Below are 25123 nucleotides of genomic sequence, written 5' to 3' on the forward strand. Positions count from 1 at the left end.
TTAACTTTTACTTAAGTTAAAATATAAAGGAAGTACTATTTCTCGGGGTTGTGTGCATTATGAATTTCTCTACATTATATATTCACGAACATTTTTAATCTTATTGATCATTTGGAAATATTGGACCATCCCGATCACGTAGCTTAACAGCAGTCACTGGAACCCAGTCCAGCCTTCTGCTGATATGTTTCTTATAGGTATCATTCACACCCACACATACCCTTACTCCTCACTCACTACCCCGCTTAACATTGCTTTATGTTTCTCTGTAGTACTTAACACCACTGGAAATTCTGTGTACCATATTGACTTAACTGTTTTCTTATGGCCTGTCTCCTCCCACCAGAATATAACTTGTCATGAAAGATGGGACTTTATTGGGTTCAGTGCTGTATTCCCAGCCCAAGATCAATACCTACTACATTGTAGACTCTAATAAATATATCTTGAATGAATGAATGAATGAATACAAGGCTTTCCGCAGTAGAGACCCAACCTTCTCTTCCAGCCTCAACTCCCACTGCTTTCCCATATTTGCCAGGGGTTCTTGGCCCCTGAAATCATCTAGTATGTCCTGAACCTTTCATTACTGTGCTTCCGTATGCCCTGCCCCAAGAACACCCTATCCTTATATTTCTGTTGAAATTCTTCTTATTCTTCAAGAACTATCTCAAATATATTCTCTTTCTCCAGCCTTTCTTGGTCTCTTAACCCATCATGATCTCTCTCCTTGGAAGCCCCTGGCATTTTGTACCCTTCCAATAGCACAACACTCTCTTCTTTTGTGCTCTAGTTATATGGTCTTGTCTCCTCTACTAGACTCTAAGCTCCTTAAGAGCCAAAATGGTGTCTGGTTCATCCTTGGTGCCCCTATCACGCCTGCCACAAGATGTCGTGCACTGTAGACTCTCTGTTAATGTGGTTGAGCAGAGCAGCATGTGTAATCCCATTGGCACCGTCCCCAGAAACAGTGACTTACTCTTTCCGTGGATACGTCTTATGAATAGAACAACAAATAGAGTTTCCTTCTTTTGTCTGTTTTTGTGCACAGGAAAGACAACGACAACTTGAAAGCATGGGGATTTCCCTGGAGATGTCTGGTATCAAGGTGGGGGATGACAAATGCTACTTAGTCAATCTGAATGCAGACCCTGCTCTTAACGAACTTCTGGTTTATTATCTAAAGGTAGGAGAACATATAAATACATAGTTGCAATCAAGATTCATTCCTATATAGTTCCTAGTTGAATCTGGAAGCCTGTCTCTGTGATGTTGCTTTTTGTATCCAGCTTAGCCCTCAATAAAACTAAGACGGATAGTGCCCTCAGATCCCCACTAAGAAGGAAAAACAGCGATTTTGTATCATCTGGGGCTATGCAGTTGGGGCTGATCTCCTGTGAGTCCAGTCTCAGAGGGGCACAAGTGGACAACAGTAGGTATGAAGGTGATGCCTCGCTATATGAGAAGGCTCTAGGTGTGAGATGGTGAGGATTCTGGGGAATATCTGTGTTCTTCCACAAAGCTCCCGAGAAGCTCTAGAGGTTCTTAGTTATGCTTCTGAGTAATTCCAAGGAGATCTCAAGATCAACACAAGCCTAAAGCAGACCCTCGTCCTAGATTAAATAGACAACAGTGTTCTTCTAGTTCTATCCCTTGTAAACCTACATCCTCAGGAAATAACTTTTGGTCCCATAATCACCCTTCAAGTGTAGAGGTGGGATGGGGCCGCCCTGTTGCCACTGTGGTTGCGGGATATGCTATGTTGGATAGCTTACTGTAGCAGTTCTCAAATTTTCTGACTTCAGAACCCATTTACACTCTTAAAAACTATCAAGGACTCCAAAGAACTTTCGTGTATCTGGGTTATATCTGTGTTTACTGTATTGGATGCTAAGACTGAGAACATTTTAAACTACAAACATAAAGGTACAACCCTTAGCCTTCAGGGCTATAACATCATTACATGTCTCATAGACTCTGGAAAACCCCACCAATTCACGCGTGATAAAATGAGAGAGCAAAGGCAAACAACATGTTCATGTTTCTATTAAAGTAGTTTTGACCTCATATACCTCCTGAAAGGTTCTCAGAGACCCCAGGGGTTCTCAGGTCACATTTTTAGAACTGCTTGCTTACTCTACAAAGTGAGAAATAAGATATCTGATTGACATGGATTTAGGACACCACGACTGACATAAGGCATTCAGCCAACCATCAGGGCATTTTTAATCTCACACATACACTTTCTGAGCTACAGAAACAAACTTTCAAGGACTGGGGACCTGGGGACTTGAAGGCAGCTTGTATATGCAGTTCACACACCTAAAGCTCTAAATGCAGAGGTATTGCCCGCTTGTGAACAATGAGGCACCTTGTTAAGGATTCTGATCTGCCTAGTAAATATATGAAATGCAATGGAGAATAAGCCAAAATTGAAGCAAGGAGCCTCAGTCTTCTATGATCCTTTCCCTTCTACTTTCCTAGAGACTAAATATGGTACAGATAGCCCCTGAGTTATTGAGAGTCCCCCAACAAACAAGATTTGTTCATTTAGACAATGAGTAGGGGTAAGGAATTGTCTCTGAAATCTTAATTTTGAAAGACCAATCCTTATACTTTCTCTGTCAAATAGGGAAGTATTATTGTAGTTATTAAACTATTTTAAGAGCAATAGTAAAAAAAAAAAAAAAAAAAAAAAAGGGACAAGCAGTAACTGAATCACCAATAGTCACAGTCCTCATATGTCTGCAGTTCGAGTACTTAAAAAATCACATGAGGCCAGGTGTGGTGTATTTACTGTATTGGATGCTGTCAATATCAATCAGATGTCCTGTTTCTCACTTTGCAGTGTAAGCAAGCGGTTCTAAAAGTGTGATCTGGGGTCTCTGAGAACCTTTCAGGAGGCCTATGAGGTCAAAACTACTTTAATAGAAACGTGAACATGTCATTTGCCTTTGCTGTCTCATTTTATCACGCATGTATTGGTGAATGGAGTTTTCCGGAGTCTGTGAGACATGTAATGATATCATAGCCCTGAGGACTAAGGGTTTATGTTTATGTTTGTAGTTTAAAATGTTGTCAGTCTCACGCCAGTAATCCCAGAACTTTGGGAGGCCAAGGTGGGAGGATCACTTGAGGCCAGGAGTTCAAGACCAGGCTGGCAAACGTGGTAAGACCCCTGTCTGTACTAAAAATAAAAATTAGCCAGACATGGTGGCACATACCTGTAATCCCAGCTACTCGGGAGGCTGAGGCAAGAGAATCGCTTGAACCCAGGAGGTGGAGGTTGCAGTGAGCTGAGATCGTACCACTGCTCTCCAGCCTGGGTGACAGAGTGAGACAGCATGTCAAAAAAAACCCCACAAGTTTGTACATGGTGTGACCCACAGGCAGCCATGCTCTATGTCATATCAGTATTAGAAATCCAACATTTTTAGCATTTTCAAAGTTGGATATTTTAAAATATGACTCTCAATGAAACTGCTTTTTAATGGTTCTTAAATTTATGTAACTGTTTTCAAAACACTTTCACTGTTAACTCAGATGATCCTAAAAGAAATGTAAGTAGGTGAAATGGATAATATTATCCTGGTTTTGCCAACAAAGAAATTGAGGCTCAGAGAGTGAAATGGCTTGCCCGTGGTCAAGTCAAAAATGAAACTCAAAGTATTCTACTGTCAAGTCCAATTTCCTGTGTTAAAAACAACAACTAATCATTGTCAATTGGGGATTTTTTTTTGGTAGTGTTTAAACATTTTTTAATTTGGTGTATTAAGGGTAAGCTTTTTACTTTTAATGCTTAAGATATTTAACATCTCTGGCAGGATTCATTTAATATTTTTGTGCATATGTTGATGAGTTATTCAAACTGACTGTGATAAATTTTTGTTGAGTTACTCATAAGTGTGAGTTTTTCTTTCTTTAATAATCTTTTACTAGGATCACACCCGGGTGGGTGCAGATACCTCTCAAGATATCCAGCTTTTTGGCATAGGAATTCAGCCTGAGCACTGTGAGATTGACATTGCGTCTGATGGAGATGTCACTCTTACTCCAAAAGAAAATGCAAGGTAAGAAAAGTAAATGGCGACTTCACGTGTCTTGTGTGCCTTATTTTCAGAAGGAGAAGGCTGCCTCTTTCTGTTTGCTTTCAGCTATATTAAAGTTAAGGATACACTGGGTCCTCCAGGGGTCCTGGCCTTCTGATTGTAGAGAGTGATTACTGTGAAGGAGTGACTATTTTTGTATGGGAGTTCTAGTTCCACTTATTCCATAACTCTGAGCTTTAGAACCCTGTAAAGATCAGGAGTCCAATAATGAGAGTAAGTGAAAAGAGTAACTTACTGGAAAAGTAAAACTCAAAATGACACTTCTTTTCTTTCATCAAACTTTACCTGACAGTCCTTTGGCAAATTAACCTTCAATTAACTATTTAGTTATCTCGTCCACCTCCAATGTTTTGTTTTGTTTTTAAATACCAGAAAATTGGCTAGGCGGGGTAACTCACACCTGTAATCCCGGCACTTTCAGAGGCTGAGGCAGGAGTATTGCTTGAGCCCAGGAGTTCAAGACCAACCTGGGCATTATAGTGAGACACCATTGCTACAGAAAATAAATAAAAAAATTGGCCGAGCATGGTGTTCAATTCCCGTAGTCCCAGCTACTTACAAGGCTGAGGTGGGAGGATCACTCAAGCTCAGGAGGTCGAGGCTACAGTGAGCCATGGTCATGGCACTACACTCTAGCCTAGCCTAGATCGAGACCCTGTCTCAAAAAAAAAGTAGAGAGAATAATAAAAAATGTAGAGAGAATAATATAATGAAACCCCATGGACCCATCCTCCAGTTTTAAAAATGAGCACCTCATAGACGATTTTGTTATTTATATGCCTTCCATATCTCCTCCCCCTTCCTAAAGCAGGCCAGGAACAGTGGCTCACACCTGTAATCTCAGCACTTTGGGAGGCCGAGGTGGGCATGTTGCCTGAGTCCAGGAGTTCAAGATCAGCCTAAGCAACATGGCAAAACCCCCTACTCTACAAGAAATACAAAAAATTAACTGGTGTAGTGGTACACACCTGTAGTCTCTGCTACTCGGGAGGCTGAGGTGGGAGGATCACTTGAGCCCAGGAGGTTGAGGCTGTAGTGAGTCATAATTGCGCCATTGCACTCCATCCTGGACAACCAGAGTAAGACCGTGTCTCAAAAAGAAAGCACAATTATTTATTATTTATTTATTTATTTATTTCGAGACAGAGTCTCACTCTGTTGCCCAGGCTGGAGTGCAGTGGCAAGATCTTGGCTTACTGCAACCTCCGCCTTCCGGGTTCAAGCAAACCTCCTGCCTCAGCCTTCCAAGTAGTTGGGATTACAGGTGCCCACCACCACGCCCAGAAAAAAAAATTATTTTAAAGTAGATTCCAGATTTTATAACATTGTATCCGTAAATATCTCAGTATATCTCTCTAAAAGATGAAGATTCTTGTAGTTTCAATATCATCATACCTAAAATAATTAATAATATTTCCTTACTAATCATCATATAGCCAGTCAGTGCTGAGATTTCCCCAGTTCTTTCATCAGTGTTCTTTTTCAGATGTTTCTGGAAATTAAGATCCAGATAAGATCCTACCATTGTTTTATAGTATTCCTCTTAGATCTCTTTTAACAAATGGGTTTCTTCTTCCTCTCTTCTCTCTGTGTGTGTGTCTGTTTATCCCTGTCTCTCTCTGCCTTTCTTCTTCCTTGCATTTTATTTGTTGAAGTCACCTCATTGTTGATCCTAGAGGTTCCCACAGTCAGGATTTTGCTCACTGCATCCCATGGCATAATTTCACATCCTCCATTGTTCTCTGTATTTCCTAAATTGGCATTTAAATGTGGAAGCTTGATCAGGTTCAGCTCAAATTTTGATAAGAATAGCCATGGGTGGTGCTTTCTGTCTCCATCAGGAGTGCATCATGTCAGGTTGTCATTCTCTGAGGGGTGTTGGCGGCCCTTGGTCCTCATGACTTAGATCATGTGTTTTCATAGTGGTTACACATTCTGCTCTTCCTTCTTTAAGCATTAGTTGGAATGCATTTATTCAGAGAAAGCTCCCCTAGTTATCTCTTTGGCTACCAGGGCAGGGTCTTGTGCTCCTTCCCATTCATCTGGTATTTTCCCTCGTGTTCTCCCAGGTCCTGTGTGAACGGCACCCTTGTGTGCAGTCCCACCCAGCTGTGGCATGGTGACCGAATCCTATGGGGAAATAATCACTTTTTTAGGTAACATCTTTGTGTTCTGTAATATATTATCGTATACGTTTTTTCTGTTATCTATTTAAGTGTAAAGCAAGTTGATTTTCTCTAATGGTGAAAAACCCCACAGAATAAACTTACCTAAGAGGAAACGTCGAGATTGGTTGAAAGACTTTGAAAAAGAAACGGGTCCGCCGGAGCATGACCTGGATGCAGCCAGTGAGGCTTCCTCTGAACCAGACTATAACTATGAATTTGCACAGATGGAAGTTATCATGAAAACTCTGAATAGTAATGGTAAGACCCTCACGCTGTATTCCAGCGCCTTGGACATTTCCTCACCTCACACCACCGAGTGAGGGATAAGCATGCATCAAGTGTCATTCCGCATTCCACATTTTAAACACATAAAACTGCTCATTTCTTTAAAAGGCCATCAGTGAATAACTAATGACAAGATATGGGGGAGATGGTCTTCTCCCTCAGTTACAACCAGGATATGGATGGTCCTGTTATTGAGACCTCTTATTCCCAAGACAATTATGGTAACATTTCCACGGGCCTGCAATACTGAATGATTTTGACAGAATTCCTTACCAAATTTCTCATCATCGAGCCTGTCATATCTGAATCCTTGAGAATGTAACAACCCCCAAGAGAATATAAATTCAGGAATTTCAAATATAATCTAATGGAAAGATAAAAGTCACAGCATTTTAGTATAAACTCAACTGGAAATTGTACCCCAAAGATACTTATTTAATAAGCCCAGATCACTTTTACAAAAGTGATAGTGAAAATGAAATGCTTTATAGCCTCTTTGTTTGACTTATACTCCAAGTTTCACGTCTAAAAGTCTGTGTTCCTTCACCTTTTCTTTCTTCTTCTCTGCCTATACACACCTGCCTGCATTAAATAAAATAGACACCAAATTCTTTCCTTTTTTGCTGTTTTATAAATGTACTTTTTCTTATCCCATCATTCAGTCTCTTAATTACTAGACTTGATGACTGGGACTTAGAAACCAGACAGCAGTTTTCTCCTGTTACCAACCAGAAGATGACATTTCTGGGACTAGAACGATTTTATGAGGATAAAACTGAGGCTGTTTAGGGGCACCTGAGAAAGGTAGTTTGTAGGCTCAGTCCAACCTCCCCTTCCCATTCATCTGATTTGGGGCACCTGAGGTTCCCTAACTTGAACCAGGGTGGACCTTCAGGGTCCTGACGGCCACAGGCCGCCTCTACCTGACAGGGGGCTTGAAGAGCATTTTGTTTTTGAGAGTTGAGCTCTTCCCTTAAACAGTGGCTTTCTCACTTTACTCTTTGAGCCTATCTGGGAAGAATTTGAGCATAGAGAATTTTGGCATATGTGCTGCCAAGGCAAGCACATGGTGAGAGAATTATCAGTCAGATCTCTGGCATATCAAATTGGGGATTCTGTTGCAGGAATAAAGTTTTTGGCCTTTTCATTGATTTCTGATTATGAAGTTTTTGCCTAGGGAGCCTCTTTTTTTTAATTATAAAAATGAAATAAAGGGTTGGGCATGGTGACACATCTGTAATCTCAGCACTTTGGGAGGCCGAGGTGGGCGGATCACCTGAGGTCAGGAGTTCGAGACGAGCCTGACCAACATGGCAAAACCTAGTATCTACAGAAAATACAAAAGTTAGCCAGGCATAGTGGCACATGGCTGTAATCACAGCTACTGGGAAGGCTGAGGCAGGAGAATCGCTTGAACCAAGGAGGCAGAGGTTGAGCCAAGATCGCATCACTACACTCCAGCCTGGGTGACAAAATGATACTCCTTATCAAAAAAAAAAATTTTATATATATATATATATATAAATTAAAGGCCAGGCATGGTGGCTCACATCTGTAATCCCAGCACTTTAAGAGGCCAAGACGGGCAGATCACTTGAGGCCAGGACTTGAAGACCAGCCTGGGCAACGTAGTGAAACCCCATCCCAACTAAAAATACAGAAATTTGCCAGGCATAGTGGTGCGCACCTGTAATCCCAGCACTTTGGGAGGCTGAGGCAGGCAGATTACTTGAGGCCAGGAGTTCGAGACCAGCCTGGCTAACATGGAGAAACCCCATCTCTACTAAAAACACAAAAATTAGCCAGGCGTGGTGGTGCATGCCTGAAATCCTAGCTACTCGGGAGGCCGAAGCACGAGAACCACTTGAACCTGAGAGGCGGAGGTTGCAGTGAGCTGAGTTCACACCACTATACTCCAGCCTGAGCAACAAAGCAAGAGTCTGTTTCAAAAAAAGAAAGGAAAGGAAGGAAAAAGGGAGGGAGGAAGGAAGGAGGCAGGGGTGGGAGTGGAGAGAGAGAGAGACAGAGAAAAAGCCAGACTGTGAAAAACAAGTGTAATGTATTTATATAAAGAGTATAGAGGCCAGGCACGGTGGCTCTTGCCTATAATCCCAGCACTTTGGGAGGTTGAGGCAAGTGGCTTACCTGAGGTCAGGAGTTCAAGACCAGCCTGGCCAACATGGTGAAACCCGTCTCTACTAAAAATACAAAAAAAAGATTAAAAAAAAAAAATTAGCCAGGCATGGTGGCAGGTGCCCATAATCCTAGCTATCCAGGAGGCTGTGGCAGGAGAATCGCTTGAACCTGGGAGGCAGAGGTTGCAGCAAACCGAGATCGCACCATTGCACTCCAGCCTGGGCAACAAGAGCAAAACTGTCTGCCAAGGGAAATAAAAAAAGAAAAAAAGGATAGAACCACAAAGAAAAAAGTGGGAAATAAACAACTTTATGAGAAAAGTTTGGCAGTTTCTGTCTTTAAACAGAGTCGAGTGTTAAGATTAGCCACTGAGGCTTTGGGCCCTGCAGTGCAGGGTGGACCATAGCTAGAAATCAAGCTTCATTCCACACTGCCACTTCCCCACCAATTGGGAGGAATCCCAAAGACATTCCAAAGTGATATTGAGACGTCAGAATCACATTAATGGGTCATGTGACTACCTGCCTGAGCGACAAGCCTCCTGTGAGTGATCTTTTGGACGCCTGAGTGAACACAGGGTGTCCAGGAGGATGTAGGATGTAGACTCTAAACTCCAGGTGGAAGAACTCCCATTGGAGAGAGCTCATGGCTTCAGCTAACATTACAGAATCTAGACATCTCTAGTTGCTAACTGCAGAGTTTACAGGTGGTATTGGTTTCACCATTTAGCCATCCCAGATCATAGGTTTCTTATTTTAATCAATTACTACTTTCTTATGTATAAATTAACTCCTTCAATAACCAATGAGTATTTAGAAAGCATTTGTTAATTCCTCTAATCCTCTCAGCCAAACCAGTTAGAGTCATCAGTGGCCTGGTGCACAGTGTTAATGTGAGTTATTCTTTTGTATCCCACATCAGGCCTTGCTCTCCAGTGTTGATTTTGTCCATGTAGAAGTTATATTTATGGCCGGGCGCAGTGGCTCACACTTATAATCCTAGCACTTTGGGAGGCTGAAGTGGATAGATCACTTGAGGTCAGGAGTTCGAGACCAGCCTAGCCAACATGGTGAATCCCAGTCTGTCTTAAAAATACAAAAATTTAGCCAGGCGTGGTGATGCGTGCCTGTAGTCTCAGCTATTCAGGAGGCTGAGACAGGAGCATCACTTGAACCTGGGAGGTGGAGGCCGCAGTTAGAGGTGAGATTGCGCCATTGCACTTCAGCCTGGGTGACAGAGCAAGACTTCATCTCAAAAAAAAAAAAAAAAGGAAGTCATGTTTCCCCCTACCCCATCCTTTACGCATTTCCAGTGGAGCTTCCCTTTGGGGGCATACACACAGTCTCTGATGCAAGTGCTGCCGTGCTGGCAGCTGGACGGTGTTCACTGTGATTCTCCTCTACTGCTAGGTGGCTTCCCGATAATAAGCCTGTCTGCCTGGTGGTCATCCCCTTGGTGGTCTTATTTGAAGATCCTCTTCCCTCTCATGTGGTTTCAGACGAAGGTCCTCCACAAACACTGGGAGAAAGGTTTTTAACTGAGTGGCATTGGCATGAGGGAGCTTGGCTGGTTTTTAGCAGTGCTGCTGATTGATACTCATGCTCCATGCTTTGGCAAAAATCTAACTAACATGATTGGGAAGAAGCTGGAGTTTTCTGGCTGATGAAGGTGCCCTGTATTCTTCATTGAGGAATATTCCTTTTCAGTTATGAACACCCCACCTCAACACATAGATACACACACACACCATGTCCCCATTTCATTTGCCGCCCAGATTTTGGTTCAACTCTAACAGCAGCTGTTCTTCTCTATGCTTGCAACAGCACTGAAAAGTATTATTGGTGTTATTACTGCTGTTATTGATGGCTTTATTGCTGTTGACAGCAAAGCAATTCAGGTCAGTAGTACTTGCAGATATATATTCACCGACATTATCCCAGTAATAGGTAAGAATAATGTATTTTTTAGTTTCTAGAGTAAATACTGATCTAAAACCCAATTCATTTGAATTAAAAGTAAAAAGAAACCTAGTATTTGTGGACAATAATGCCTTCTTCACAAGGGTTTGAAATTGGAATCAGACAAAATAAGAACCATCTCTTTTTTCAATGTCAATGGCAGCTCTAAAGAAAGAGCAACTGTGCCAAGCGCAATGGCTCTCTCCTGTAATCCCAGCACTTTGGGAAGCCAACGTGGGGGGATTGCTTGAGGCCAGGAGTTCAAGACCAGCCTGGGCAACATAGTGAGACTTCATCTCTATAAAACATTTAAAAAAATAAAGAACAATTAAGGGACTGACAAAGGGTCATACATAGTGCCAGTTTGTTCCATCTGGGATCAGATAGTTCTTTTTTTCTCCAAAGATCTATTTCCCCTCAGTTCAGTTTTTTAGACATTTTGGTGTGGATTAATTCTAATTCTGTTTCTCATATAAATACCCTGCTACCGGCACTACTACCACTGCCGTTTTCTCCTTTCCATCCTTGGGATGATGGGTCGGTTTGAGCTCATTGCATAGTTACCTACTAAGTAAAGAAAAAACTAATGAGGACGAGAAAGTGCTATGCCCAAACTAAATGTGGTCCTTTCTTTTTTCCTAAAATACTTACCTCTTCGAGATCTTGGCTTTGGGCACTTGGCTCAGTATTTAAAACAGTTTGTTCAAGAGAAGGAGAGTGATCGGAAAAATAAACCTGTGGACAATCTCTCGATATTTGGTTGGTATTTTGAGAAAGGGCCAAATAATCTTTGGTTTCTGTCCTGGGCCACAGCATAGAATCAGATCAACGTGCTGATCTGGATGGTCCGTTTTAAAATATACTGCTTGTAGGAGTAAAGACTTGAAACTGGTTAATTGATCTGAAAAGAAAATGTCATCAAACATGTCCGTGAGAAAGGTGTTTCCAGACTACTGTTAGGGATCAGAGGCGAAACAAAAACCCAGCCCCTAGACCTCCACCATAGCTGTGTGTGATGAGGGCAGATCTGGGAGTTCCGGGAACGGGGCTTGCAAGACTCTACTGTGGGAGTCTCAGAGGAAGGACGCGTTGAGTTGCTCTCTCTTCTGTATTTGCACTTCGATCTGTGGCCACTCATCACTCCCGGTGAGTAGTGGTAGTGCTGCGTCATGACAGCTGCTGGTGCAGTTTTAAACAGCCTCACTCACGTGGCCTGTGTCAGCATGGAACCTTGGGGTGAGATCCCCTCTGCCTCAGTCATTTGGGATCATGTGTGTTTCTGCACTACTGACTAACAATGGAAATGTGGATTATGTATCTTATTCAGAATCTCGTAGCAAAAACCCTATAATGCAATTTTATAAAATGGTGTGTTTTCCAGTTTCTCTGAAAAAGATTTATAAACGCTGTTAGGACAGTTGGGCTCTATCTAAATATAAATGGACAGCAAGTACTGTAACACCCTGTCCTTTCTTTTTTAAGCCCAGAGCCTTATATACTGTTTGAGAAATATGTGTATATATATTTTTTTAATTCTGAGAGAACTTTTCTTCTCTAGAGCTTACATTTAAAATGTCTTCAGATGCCCTCAAAAAATTTTACCATATTTCTCATATTTTTTTTTAGAAGTTATAGGACTTTGTTGGAAGTTCTGATACTTAGGAATACATAGGTTATTATTATACAGATAATGTTTTACCCACCCAGGATCTACCTTTGCATAAGATTTTTTGTTTGTTTTTTGGTTTGGGTTTTTCCCCCCAGTTTATTTTTTATTTTGTTTATTTATTTATTTATTTATTTTTTTGGTGGGCGGGGGATGGAGTCTCACTCTGTTGCCCAGGCTGGAGTGCAATGGCACGATCTCAGCTCACTGCAACTTCCGCCTCTGGGTTCAAGCAATTCTCCTGCCTCAGCCTCCCAAGTAGCTGGGACTATAGGCACATGCCACCACGCCCAGCTAGTTTTCAGTAGAGACAGGGTTTCACCATGTTGGCCAGGCAGATCTTGAACTCCTGACCTCAAGTGATCGGCCACCTCAGCCTCTCGAAGTGCTGAGATTACAGGCGTGAGCCAACACGCCCGTCCCCCAGTTTGTTTTCCATCAGCTTTTTAAATGATATGTTTTAGGGACTCATTTCAGGACTCTACAAAGAAAACTATTTTGCTTTGAAAAAAATGCTGAATTTTAGAATTTTATATCAATAAAACAGTATCTTTTTTAAAAGTATCACTCTTTTGCAAAATACTAATTGTAAGCAAAACATTGGAGGTAAGAATACAACATCAGTTTATTATCAAGTGAATGTCCTACCCCAGCCAATCTGTTATCTGAGTTCAAAACCTGACCCTGTCACTTTGTAGCTACATGATGTAAATCAGCTATTTAGCCTTTATGAGCCCCAGTTTCCTTATTTTTAAAATCAGGATGTATCCACACTTAGGCTTGTTGCAAAGCTTTCATGAGGTGATGCATGCAATGCAGATAGAGCCTCTACCTGAGATGTAGCCAGGAGCTGGTAGGGTTATTGTTGCCATTGTGGTTGTCATTTGTATTAAAACAACTCACCTATACTGAGCTTTTCTTGTGATTTTTTAAAAATTGGTTCTTTTTGTTTTGAATTATTTAACTTTATTTTTTGAAGCTAACATGTTATCTTTTTCTCTTACTACTAATATAGAAAATTAGTACAATCTACATGTGTATTTTACAAGTTGATAGGGTATCTTGGAAAAATCAGTCAATAGCAATCAGGTGATATAAAAATTCCTCCTGAGTGACTTTAATTTTCAGCTTCTTTTCTGGAAATTAAACCGAGTACCAGTGTGTGGGGATACAGCATAAATGGCACTGAATAGCAGGCAAATGTGTGAATGTACAAGGAGGAAATCATGTCCCAGGCTGGTCTGAGAATGCATTTCTCAGTAATATAGTTCTGGGAAATATTAACTGTGATGATGATTTTCTTGTTCTACTGAGATTGTCTAATATTCTCCTTTCCTACACTATCCTCACTTAGTGACGTCGGTAAGTTTCTCCTTTTGTGCATGTGACCAGAGCCTTAGTCTTTCTCCACAGTATCCAGCTCACTGGTCATTACCAAGTCGATGTCCTGCCCAGCCCATTAGGATTTACCTACACCACAGCCATCAGGGTAGCTCATTGGAGCAGGATCTGTTAGTACATCTATACCTGTTCACCCATGTGCATGGTGGTGAGCTCTGTATCTGTACACGTGAGATGTTAGAAACAGGTTTTTCTTATTTTTGCAAGTGAATTGTCCTTTTAGATACTAGTCTGAGAAATTGCCAGACCATATCCTTAACCAATATTTTCAAACATATGCTGTGATCTATAAGTTTCCTCCCACCTTAGAGAAATTCAAGAGTAATAAGATTTGTGGTGAAAGTCATAAATCTTTGTCATATACCAAAACTGATATTAAATGGACATAGAAATGAATTACCATAAAGAAAGATCAAATCTTATGTGCTTCTGTGTTTGGAGTGGTCCTAGATTTCATGAAGTTTTTCTTCCCAGTGGATAAGATCACATTCCCCTCTCTTCCCCCATCTCTTGGTAGTAGATTAATGATTTATCGAAATGTTAGAATGAGCTCATCAAATTGAAGAAAGTAACATAGAGGATGTGGAGAATGTATACATACAAAGGGCATTTATCTGCAATGTCAATAACAAAGAATTTGAGAGGATTTCCCTGATGTGGCCCCTCAGGCCTCTCACATAAAGTGTGTTAACTGGCTAGACTCTTTGCTAGAGGAAGCCCCCACAGGCTGCAGTGCTTGGGATGAATGCTTGTTTTAGCCACCACTAAGACACCTTGCCTTGTCTCTTGGCTCACTAGACCCAGTTCAAAACGTGGTTCAGGTCCTGGAGAAGCAATACCTAGAAGAAAAGAGAAGTGCCCTAGAGGAGCAGCGGCTCATGTATGAGCGGGAACTGGAGCAACTCCGCCAGCAGCTCTCCCCCGACAGGCAGCCACCGAGCAGCGGCCCTGACCGCCTGGCCTACAGCAGCCAGACAGCACAGCAGAAGGTGACCCAGTGGGCAGAAGAGAGGTAAGAACTGCAATGCGGGCAGCCCAGAGTCAAGGCCATGGGGCTTTGAGGGAGGGGTTTGTGAGACATGTCAGGGACAAACGTAGCAATGAGAGAACTCTTAATCCCATATCTGACTTACTGCCTATTAGCTTTTCCTTTCACAGATATTGCCCACCCTAAGTATGTTTACTATAATATTAGCTGTTAAAGACCCCTCCTACCCTCACAACCCTTTACCCTTCAATAAAAATGGTGCCAGGTTGCAAGGGTTATACAGGTATGTATTGAAATTTAGAAAGTTTGAATAATTTCTTTAACACAAAAGCATTTTTTTCTTATTTCGTATGCTTTTGAATCTATTTAAATACAACTTCAGTGCTGATTAATCTACTAAATGTGAAAGTTTGAGATTTATAGCTGGGTGTAGTGGCTCACACCTGTAATCCTAGCACTTTGGGGAGGCTGAGGCGGGAGGATCACTTGAGCCCAGGAGTTTGAAACCAGCCTAGGCAACATAGTGAAACCTTGTCTCTACAAAAAATGAAAATTAGCCAGGTGTGGTGGTGCATGCCTATAAGGTCACTGGGAGGATTGCTTGAGCCCAGGAGTTTAAGACCAGCCTGGGCAACATAGCGAGACCTTGTCTCTACAAAAAATAAAAAATTAGCCAGGCATGGTGGCTCGTGCCTATAATCCCAGCTCCTTGGGAGGCTGAGGTAGGAGGGCTACTTGAGCCCCAGAGATCAAGGCTTCAGTGAGCTGCGATCGTGCCACCACACTCCAGCCTGGGTGACAGAGAAAGAACCTGACCTGACTCAGGCTGGGCGCGGTGGCTCACGCCCGTAATCCCAACACTTTGGGAGGCCAAGGCGGGTGGATCGCCTGAGGTCAGGAGTTCAAGACCAACCTGGCCAACATGGTGAAACCCTGTCTCTACTAAAAATAGAAAAATTAGCTGGGCATGCTGGCAGGCGCCTGTAATCCCAGCTACTCGGGAGGCTGAGGCAGGAGAATCACTTGAACCCAGGAAGGGAAGGTTACAGTGAGCCAAGATTGCACCATTGCACTCCAGCCTGGGTGAAAGAGTGAGACTTTGTCTCAAAAAAAAAAAAAAAAACAACCTGACTAAAAATAAAAGATTTATGACTTTAAAATATTTATATCAGAACTCTCAAAGGAGAGAGTGGTGGAGTGTGGGTGGTGAGCCACCCAGGTGCCAAGGCAAGAGACCGAGGGCACACGCTGCTCCAGTGTAATAAAATATATAGAATAAGAATAGTTACACTAGAAATAGATTATAGATATGATTATATATGATTATATGTAAGTGTCATTAATCATTAGTTTGTAGCATTACTCTTTATTCCAACATTATAATAATCTTTGTTCTACAATTGTAACCTAGGAAAAACGAGGCCATACAGAGAGATAGGAGCTGAAGGGACAAGGTGAGAAGTGACCAGAAGACAGAAGAGTGTGAGCCCTCTGTTATGCCCAGACAGGGCCACTAGAGGGCTCCCTGGTCTAGCAGTAATGCCAGTGCCTGGGAAGGCGCCCGTTACCTAGCGGGCCTTGGTCTAGCGGTAGTGTCAGTGCCTGGGGAAGGCACCCGTTACTTAGCAGACCAGGAAAAGGAGTCTCCCTTTCCCCGGGAGAGTTAGAGAAGACTCTGCTCCACCACCTCTTGTGGAAGGCCTGACATCAGTCAGACCCGCCCGCAGCCATCCGGAGGCCTAACCGTCTCCCTGTGATGCTGTGCTTCAGTGGTCACACTCCTGGTCTACTTTCATGTTCCACTCTGTACACCTGGCTCTGCCTTCTAGATAGCAGTAACACAGTTAGTGAAAGTACTAAAAGTATTTGAAATACATGGAAGAAATAATGGCGTAAGCTGTCCTCTCTCTCTCTCTGCCTTGGCTGCCAAACAGGGAAGGGCCCCCTGTCCAGTGGACATGTGACTTGCGTGAACTTGCCTATCATTGGAGGTGGCTCACACTCCTTACCCTGCCCCCTTGTCTTGTATCCAATAAGTAACAGCACAGCCAGGCATTCAGGGCCACTGCCGGTCTCCGTGTCTTGGTGGTAGTGGCCGCCCGGGCCCAGCTGTCTTTTCTTCTGTCTCTTTGTCTTGTGTCTTTATTTCTACGATCTCTCATCTCCGCACATGAGGAGAAAAACCCACAGACCCAGTAGGTCTGGACCCTACAGTAGAGGAAATGGTAATAATAATAATCATGACTGCCATAATAAGGACAATAGGTTATTGAAGACTTCTGTTGTGATTGCCATAGTCCAGGCATTTTATTAACATCCCAGCAGCAGTATGCCATAGGAACTGTTATCCCTGTCTTATAGGTTAGGCAGTCAGTTTAAATATCCTGCCTTAATCAACCATCTAGTAAGTGAAAAAACCAGAGTTTGAACCCAGGTCTCTCTGCAGTCTCCTAATAACACCTGTGTTATGATAATAATTAATAGTAGTAATAAAAGCAGCACCTGGCTGGGCGCAGTGGCTCATGCCTGTGATCCCAGCAGTTTGGGAGGCTGAGGCGGGTGGATCATGAGGTCAGGAGTTCAAGACCAGCCTGGCCAAGATGGTGAAACCCTGTCTCTACTAAAAATACAAAAATTGGCTGGGTGTGGTGGCAGGCACCTATAATCCCAGCTCCTTGGGAGGTTGAGGCAGAAGAATTGCTTGAATCCAGGAGGCGGAAGTTGCAGTGATCTGAGATCGCACCACTGCACTCTAGCCTGGGTGACAAAGCAAGACTGTGTCTCCAAAAAAAGAAAAGCAACACAGCAACACCTTATATCTATAGACCATTTTATACCATGTGCCAGGTACTAATTGCTGTTCCTGTATTCCTCTAATCCTCACAATTGCTACTGCCTTTACACATAAGGAAACTGAGGCTGAGAGGTAAAATGATTTACCCAGATGGTCAGTTTGCTGGTAAGTTGGGCGATGGGATCAGAGCCGTGACAGTCTGACTCTAGAGCTCTTCCTGTAACTCACACACACACACTGCATCTCTCACTAGCAATGAGATGCAGAACGCAGGCCACACCCAGAGAAGGTGACTCCCAAGAGGAGAAAAGGGAACCCTGCCCTGCAGTGAAAGGCTTGCAACAGTCATGCACTTGTTAATGTTAAATAAAGAGAAGGGAGTCAATTATATTTTCCCCAGGAGCTACCCACTCATCTGTCTGTATACTGAAATAGGAAGATTATCATACTTCTGTTACTCTTTTTTCTGAGATGGAGTTTCGCTCTTGTCACCCAGGTTTGAGTGCAATGACATGATCTCTGCTCACTGCAACCTCCGCCTCCCAGGTTCAAGCTATTCTCCTGCCTCAGCTTCCTGAGTAGCTGGGATTACAGGTGCCCACCACCACACCTGGCTAATTTTGTGTTTTTAGTAGAGACAGGGTTTCACCATGTTGGCTAGGCTGGTCTCGAACCCCTGACCTCAGGTGATCCACCCGCCTCGGCCTCCCAAAGTGCTGGGATTATAGGCATGAGCCACCGCACCAGGTGTTATGTTACTTGTTATACTTTATTGTGCCTGGAAGAAACAGAAAAAGGTTATCAGATAGTCCTTTTTCTGAAGAGCTGCCTTTTACACATTTACTATGAGCTGGTGGCTTTACGGCAAGCAACAGCTAGCTGTTTAAGGGTAACTGATATAATTATACCCATTGATATCCTTTCTATTTACTAAACAATATAAAAGATAAAAGCAAAAGTGTCTTCAAAAGAAGACATACATGTGGCCAACAAAGCATATTAAAAAGTGTTCATTATCACTAATGATTAGGGAAATGCAAATCAAAACCACAATGAGATACCATCTCACACCAGTCAGAATGGCTATTACTAAAAAGTCAAAAAATAACAGATTCTGGCAAAGTTGCAAAGAAAAGGGAACCCTTATACGCTGTTGGTGAGAGTGTAAATTAATTCAACCATTGTGGAAAGCAATGTGGCAATTTTTTGGAGAGCTAAAAACAGAACTATCTTTTCACCCAGCCATCTCACTACTGGGTATATACCCAAAGAAATATAAGTTGTTCTACCATAAAGACACAGTACATGTATATTCATTGCAGCACTGTTCACAGTAGGAAAGACATGGAATTAACCTGAATGTCCAACGATAGACTGGATAAAGAAAATGTGGTACATGTATACCATGGAATACTATGCAGCCATGAAAAAGAACAAGATCATGTCCTTTGCAGGAACATGGATGGAACTGGAAGCCATTATTCTTAGAAAACGAATGCAGGAACAGAAAACCAGATACCACGTGTTCTCACTAATAAGTGAGAGCTAAATCATGGGAACCGATGGACAGAAAGAGGGGAACAACAGACACTGGGGCCTGTGGGAGGAGGAGGGAGAGGCTCAGGAAAAAAAGAAAGAAAGAAAACAAAAACTGTCAGGTACTATGCTTACTACCAGGGTAATGAAATAATCCATACATCAAACCCCTTAGTCATGAGTTTACCTATATAACAAACATGCACATGTACCCCTGAACCCAAAATAAGTCAAAATATTTACATTTTAAAAAACAAAAGTATCTGATAAAGAAAGTGGTTTGCTTTTAATCATAGTGTTTTTCAGTTAAATAGTTTATAATATTTTTTTCATTTCCCTTAATTCCAGATTTATTTTCTTTGGGGCTTAAATTCTTCAAAAAAAAAAAAAGAAAGAAAGAAAAGTAAAGAAAAGTGTAGAGGCCGGGTACAGTGGCACAGGCCTATAGTCTCAGCTACTCCAGAGGCTGAGGCAGGAGGATCACTTGAGCCCAGGAGTTTGAAACTGTAGTGCACTGTGATCACGCCTCTGAATAGCCACTGTACTCCAGCCTGGGCAACATAGGGAGACCCTATCTCCAAGAAAAAGAGAGATAGAGAGAAGGAAAGAAAGGAAAAGGGAGGGAGAGAAAGAAGGAAGGAAGGAAAAAAAAAAAAGATAAAGATCTATTTTGGGAATGTCATTCAAAAACATAAGAATAGTTGCATTATTGATTTTTGTCAGGTTTCACTGGATAAAATTAAGATGTCATTAATTGTATGTGATTATATAAGAAGCTAGAACTCTTACCTAAGTAAATGTTGATGGGTTGTGAAATAATGAAGGACTCTTACCTACATTGTTATTGATGGGTTGAGAATCAAGTATATTTAATTCTGGTGAGAATTACAAAGAAAGCCACAGATGTTATTTATTCTCTTTGTACACTTAGAATGTGGTATGAAACAAGATATAAACTTGTGGAAAAATTAAATCATAATAGTAAATTAAAGAACAGTTTCATTGAACAATAGGAAACATTAGGATTATATATTAATAGTTATTTGTTTGTTTTCTATCTCCTACTCTGGAAAATGAGTTGCAAGGGACAGAGAATCCTTTGAAGTATCCCTAGTGCCTAGAATGATGTGGTCACCTGGAAGGTATTTAGTAAATATTGTATGCATTGAGTCTTCTACAGGGATTTTCAGGGAGAAGGAAGGATTTCAAGCGCATTTGAGAGGTAGAGTTTGACCAGCAGAGAGAAAGTAGAGGACATTTTGGATGGGCAGATTGGCATGAACAGATGAAAAGCAATGGAAGAGAGTAAGATGTATTTGGGAGACTGCAAAAGAACTGTTTTGTGTAGTCTAGAACAGGGGTCCCCAGTCCCTGGACCACAAACTGGTACAGGTCCGTGGCCTGTTAGGAGCCAGGCTGCACAACAGGAGGTGAATAGTGGGCCAGCAAGCGAAGCTTTGTCTGTGTCTACAGCTGCTCCCCATCACTTGCATTACTGCCTGAGCTCCACCTCCTGTCAGATCAGCAGTGGCATTAGATTCTCATAGGAACACAAACCCTATTATGAACTGTACATGCAAGAGATCTAGATTGCATGTTCCTTGTAAGAGTCTTAAGCCTGATGATCTGTCACCGTCTACCATCACCCCCAGATGGAACTGTCTAGTTGCAGGAAAACAAGCTCGGGGCTCCCACTGATTCTACATTATGGTGAGCTGTATAATTATTTCATTATCTATTACAATATAATAGTAGAAATAAAGTGTACAATAAATATAATGCACTTGAGTCATCCCAAAACTCTCCCTTTCCCCAACCTCGGTCCATGGAAAAGTTGTCTTCCATGAAACTAGTCCCTGGTGCCAAAAAGGTTGGGGACCACTGGTGTAGAAGGTGATTTAATGGAAGAGCAGGGAAAATTAAGTTCAAAAGTATTAGATAGGGGTTGTGGGAGGCTACAGACTCAGAATTTGGGATTTATTTTATGGGAGAAGAGGAGCCCTGCAAGGCCTTGAGCCGAGGAATGGCCTGGGGAAGGCAGGGCTTGATAAGGACTGCCTTGCAGTGGAGCAAGAAGAGCCTGGGTGCCGTGAGATTATTGGGAAGGTGTAAGGGCTCTGAGCCAGGGATATGATAAAACACAGAGAGACTTAGGAGATGCTTCAAAGGAGGAGTCAATAGGCTTACTTTTTGGACGTTGTAGAAAAGAGAAGAGACCGAACTGACTGAACAGATCTAAGCGTGGGTGACCAGAAAAATGGTATCACCATTTTTCTTTTTTTTTTTTTTTAATAGAGATGAGGTCTTGCTATGTTGCCCAGACTGGTCTTGAACTCCTGGCCTCAAGTGATCCTCCCACCTCGGCTTCCCAGAGTATTGGGATTATAGCCGTGAGCCACTGCCCCCAGCTAGTAACACGGTTTTAAGAAACTGTTTGCTTTACATTAGCATCCTCGCAGCATGTATCCTCTGTCATTTCTAAGGTGACAAGTGGGGAGTAGAGATTTAGATGCTTTGAGCTCATTATTTTTCTATGATATAAGAGTTTCCTGCAGTGTGTAAATGGTGGAAAAGAGAAGTTATATATGGCGCAGAGCAATTGCTAGATGGAGTGACTTTTGAACCCAGATTCAAATGTGAAATCCAGAAGCACTCTTTTCTTTATTCAGGGGGCCTTTTTTGAATATCCTACAATGGGTCGTGCACTTGGCCAGGAGCTAGTGTAGTGCAAGCAAAAAAAGACATGGTCCCTGCCCCGGGGCACTTAACAGCCTAGTAGGAGACAGGTATTAAATAATTACACCAGTAAAAATGAAAAGTTCTAACTATGGCAAATGCTATGAATGCTAAAGGCATGGGGCTGAGAGAACATGTAAGATGATTTTGACCAATTTGGGATATTAGAGAAACTTTTTATCAGCAAGTAATGTTGTGCAGAGAGTTGAAAAAAAGAATTCCTGCTGCAGCAGAACTACCTTACCACGGCATGACTTTTGCCAGCTGCAGAAGTCATGAAAAATACTTTGTTCTCCTAACTCCAGGTTTCTCTCATCTACCAGCCGCTCCCTGCCGCACCACCCTCCCTCAGCACACACAAGTCATAATCGTCGTTTGTTTTTCCTGAAGAATCCTGTACTGGTTTTTTGCATCCTCATATCACAATCTGATCGTTTTCATATGTTACATAATTAACGTGGTTTTCAGTTAAGTCGCTCAACAATTTGCTCTCCATCAGTAGTTCTCAACAGATAGCCCGTCTGTGGGCAGGAGGGAAGGATGAGAGGTAGTCTGGTAAAATAGTTTGAAAAATACTGCCCGAGAGGAGTTTTCTACCATTTTCTAATAAGATGCTCACTTAGAAACGGGATTGCAGTTTTCTTTTAGATTTTCTCATTCCCTTTTCTGTGACACTGCAGGGACGAACTCTTCCGACAAAGCCTGGCAAAACTGCGAGAGCAGCTGGTTAAAGCTAACACCTTGGTGAGGGAAGCAAACTTCTTGGCTGAGGAAATGAGCAAACTCACTGATTACCAAGTGACTCTTCAGATCCCTGCTGCAAACCTCAGTGCCAATAGGAAGGTAAGAATGTCCTTCAAGTGAGAGGGCAAGATGTACAATAGTAAATACTGTAAAACAGGATCTAAAACTGAAATCCCAGAAACATTCCTTAGGAGATCCTGATATCAGCCAGAGGTATTTATTTTTTTCAAGACATTCTTTATACACCTCATTGGGTAAGAATGCTATTTAAATGATGTTTTTAGATATGTAATAAGCAGAATACACAGAATTTTAGTGGCTGAAGGACTTCCTAATTTATATGCCTTCTTTAAAACAATAAAACTAGAAACATATTTTACCTGTTTTTTTTTTTTTTTTGCATGTAAATACCCCTTTCTGAATTGGGGGAATATGTGTAGGCTATAGTACCTGGTTTTTGTTTATTTGATTTTTTTTTTTAGACTAAGTCTCGCTCTGTCACCCAGGTTGGAGTGCAATGGCATGATCTCAGCTCACTGCAGTCTCTGCTTCCCTGGTTCAAGCAATTCTCCTACCTCAACCTCCCGAGTAGCTGGGATTACAGGCGCATGCCACCACACCCGGCTATTTTTTGTGCTTTTAGTAGAGACAGGGTTTTGCCATATTGGCCAGGCTGGTCTTGAACTCCTGGGTTCAAATGTTCCACCCACTCGGCCTCCCAGAGTGCTAGGATTACAGGCGTGAGCCACTGTGCCTGGCCTGCTATGGTACCTTTTTAAGAGTGAATTCTACAAGAAAGGAAGACTTTTTATGATACCTGACTTCAAACACACAGAACTCTTTGCAAGCGTTTGAGAGCTTCCTGTCATTTCACCTTGAAAAATTTTTCCTGTAGAGAGAAACTTTCAAGAAAATTGTTTTTTGTTTTTGTTGTTGTTGTTTATCAGGGGAACCCACCCCCAATATTTCAACGTAGGTTCTCTATTTTCCATAAGTGTCAGCCGGCTGAGAAATAAAGAGAAAGAATACAAAGAGAAGAATTTTACAGCTGGGCCGCTGGGGGTGACATCACATATCAGTAGGACCGTGATGCCCACCTGAGCCTCAAAACCAGCAAGTTTTTATTAAGGGTTTCAAAAGGGGAGGGGGTGTAAGAACAGGGAGTAGGTACAAAGATCACATGCTTCAAAGGGCAAAAAGCAGAACTACTAATACTGGTCTAGCAAAGATCACATGCTTCAGAGGGAACAGGACAAAAGGCAAAAGCAGAGCTACTGATAAGGGTCCAACAAAGATCACAAGGCAAAGAGCAAAAGCAGAACTACTGATAAGGGTCTGTGTTCAGCGGTGCACGTATTGTCTTGATTAACATCTTAAACAACAGAAAACAGGGTTCGAGGGCAGAGAACTGGTCTGACCACAAATTTACCAGGGCAAAGTTTTTCCCCACCCTAGTAAGCCTGAGGGTACTGTAGGAGACCAGGACATATGTCAGTCCTTATCTCAACCAGGTAAGACAGACATTCTCAGGGTGGCCATTTATAGACCTCCCCCCCAGGAATGCATTCCTTTCCTAGGGTGTTAATATTAATATTTCTTGCTAGGAAAAGAATTTAGCAATCTCTCTCCTACTTGCATGTCCATTTATAGGCTCTCTGCAAGAAGAAAAATATGGCTCTTTTTGCCCGACCCGCAGGCAGTCAGACCTTATGGTTGTCTTCCCTTGTTCCCTAAAAATCACTGTTATTCTTTTCTTTTTCAAGGTGCACTGATTTCATATTGTTCAAACACACGTGTTTTACGATAAATTTGTACAGTTAACACAATTATTACAGTGGTCCTGAGGTGACATACATCCTCAGCTTATGAAGATAACAGGATTAAGATATTAAAGACAGGCATAATAAATTATAAAAATATTATTTGAGAACTGATAAATGTCCATGAAATCTTCACAATTCATGTTCCTCTGCCACAGTTCCAGCTGGTCCCTCCGTTCAGGGTTCCTGACTTCCTGCAACAGTTGTTTTTTGAGATGGAGTTTCACTCTTTGCCCAGGCTGGAGTGCAGTGACATGATATTGGCTCACTACAACCTCCACCTCCTAGGTTCAAGTGATTCTCTTGCCTCAACCTCCCAAGTGGCTGGGATTACAGGCATGTGCCACCACGCCCAGCTAATTTTGTATTTTTAGTAGAGGTGGGGTTTCACCGTGTTGGTCAGGCTGGTCTCAAACTCCTGACCTCAGGTGATCCACCAAACTTGGTCACCCAAAGTGCTCGGATTACAGGCATGAGCCACCGTGCCCAGCCAGAAAATTGTTTTTCTATGACTCAGAAAAAAAGAAAAACTAAATTTAAATAAAGTAAGAAAATTGTTTTTCATCCATTCATTTTTTCTTCCAGCAAGCAAGCTAGAAAATGAGTCAGGGAGTATCTTATCAGTCTTGCTGGGTTTTACTCTTTTGACCTAGTAGTTCCCCTTTGGGAAATTTATTCTAAGCCCATAGTCATTGAAGTGTCCAGGATGCTTATCATAGTGGACTTTATAATAGCAAAAACTTGAAACAGACATGATGTCAAACAATAGAATAACTAGTCAA

General features: G+C 42.1%; 1 protein-coding gene across 17 annotated transcripts in view; it reads left to right on the plus strand.

Moving 5' to 3' along the window:
* The window catches only part of KIF13A (kinesin family member 13A), a 230127-nt gene that overhangs the window by 156346 nt on the left and 48658 nt on the right, over window positions 1–25123 (plus strand). For 9 of the 17 annotated variants that reach the window (XM_015135607.3, XM_078000923.1, XM_015135612.3 and 6 more), the window contains exons 13-19: window positions 1052–1186; window positions 3940–4070; window positions 6179–6265; window positions 6369–6535; window positions 10108–10227; window positions 14522–14735; window positions 22458–22620. In XM_015135607.3, the coding sequence (XP_014991093.2) occupies window positions 1052–1186; window positions 3940–4070; window positions 6179–6265; window positions 6369–6535; window positions 10108–10227; window positions 14522–14735; window positions 22458–22620 (1017 nt within the window). The remainder of the gene's footprint in view (window positions 1–1051; window positions 1187–3939; window positions 4071–6178; window positions 6266–6368; window positions 6536–10107; window positions 10228–14521; window positions 14736–22457; window positions 22621–25123) is intronic. The other 8 variants (XM_078000924.1, XM_078000927.1, XM_078000926.1 and 5 more) reach the window with 1 other exon arrangement.

The sequence above is a fragment of the Macaca mulatta genome, chromosome 4, assembly GCF_049350105.2.
Source record: "Macaca mulatta isolate MMU2019108-1 chromosome 4, T2T-MMU8v2.0, whole genome shotgun sequence".
NCBI lineage: Eukaryota > Metazoa > Chordata > Mammalia > Primates > Cercopithecidae > Macaca > Macaca mulatta.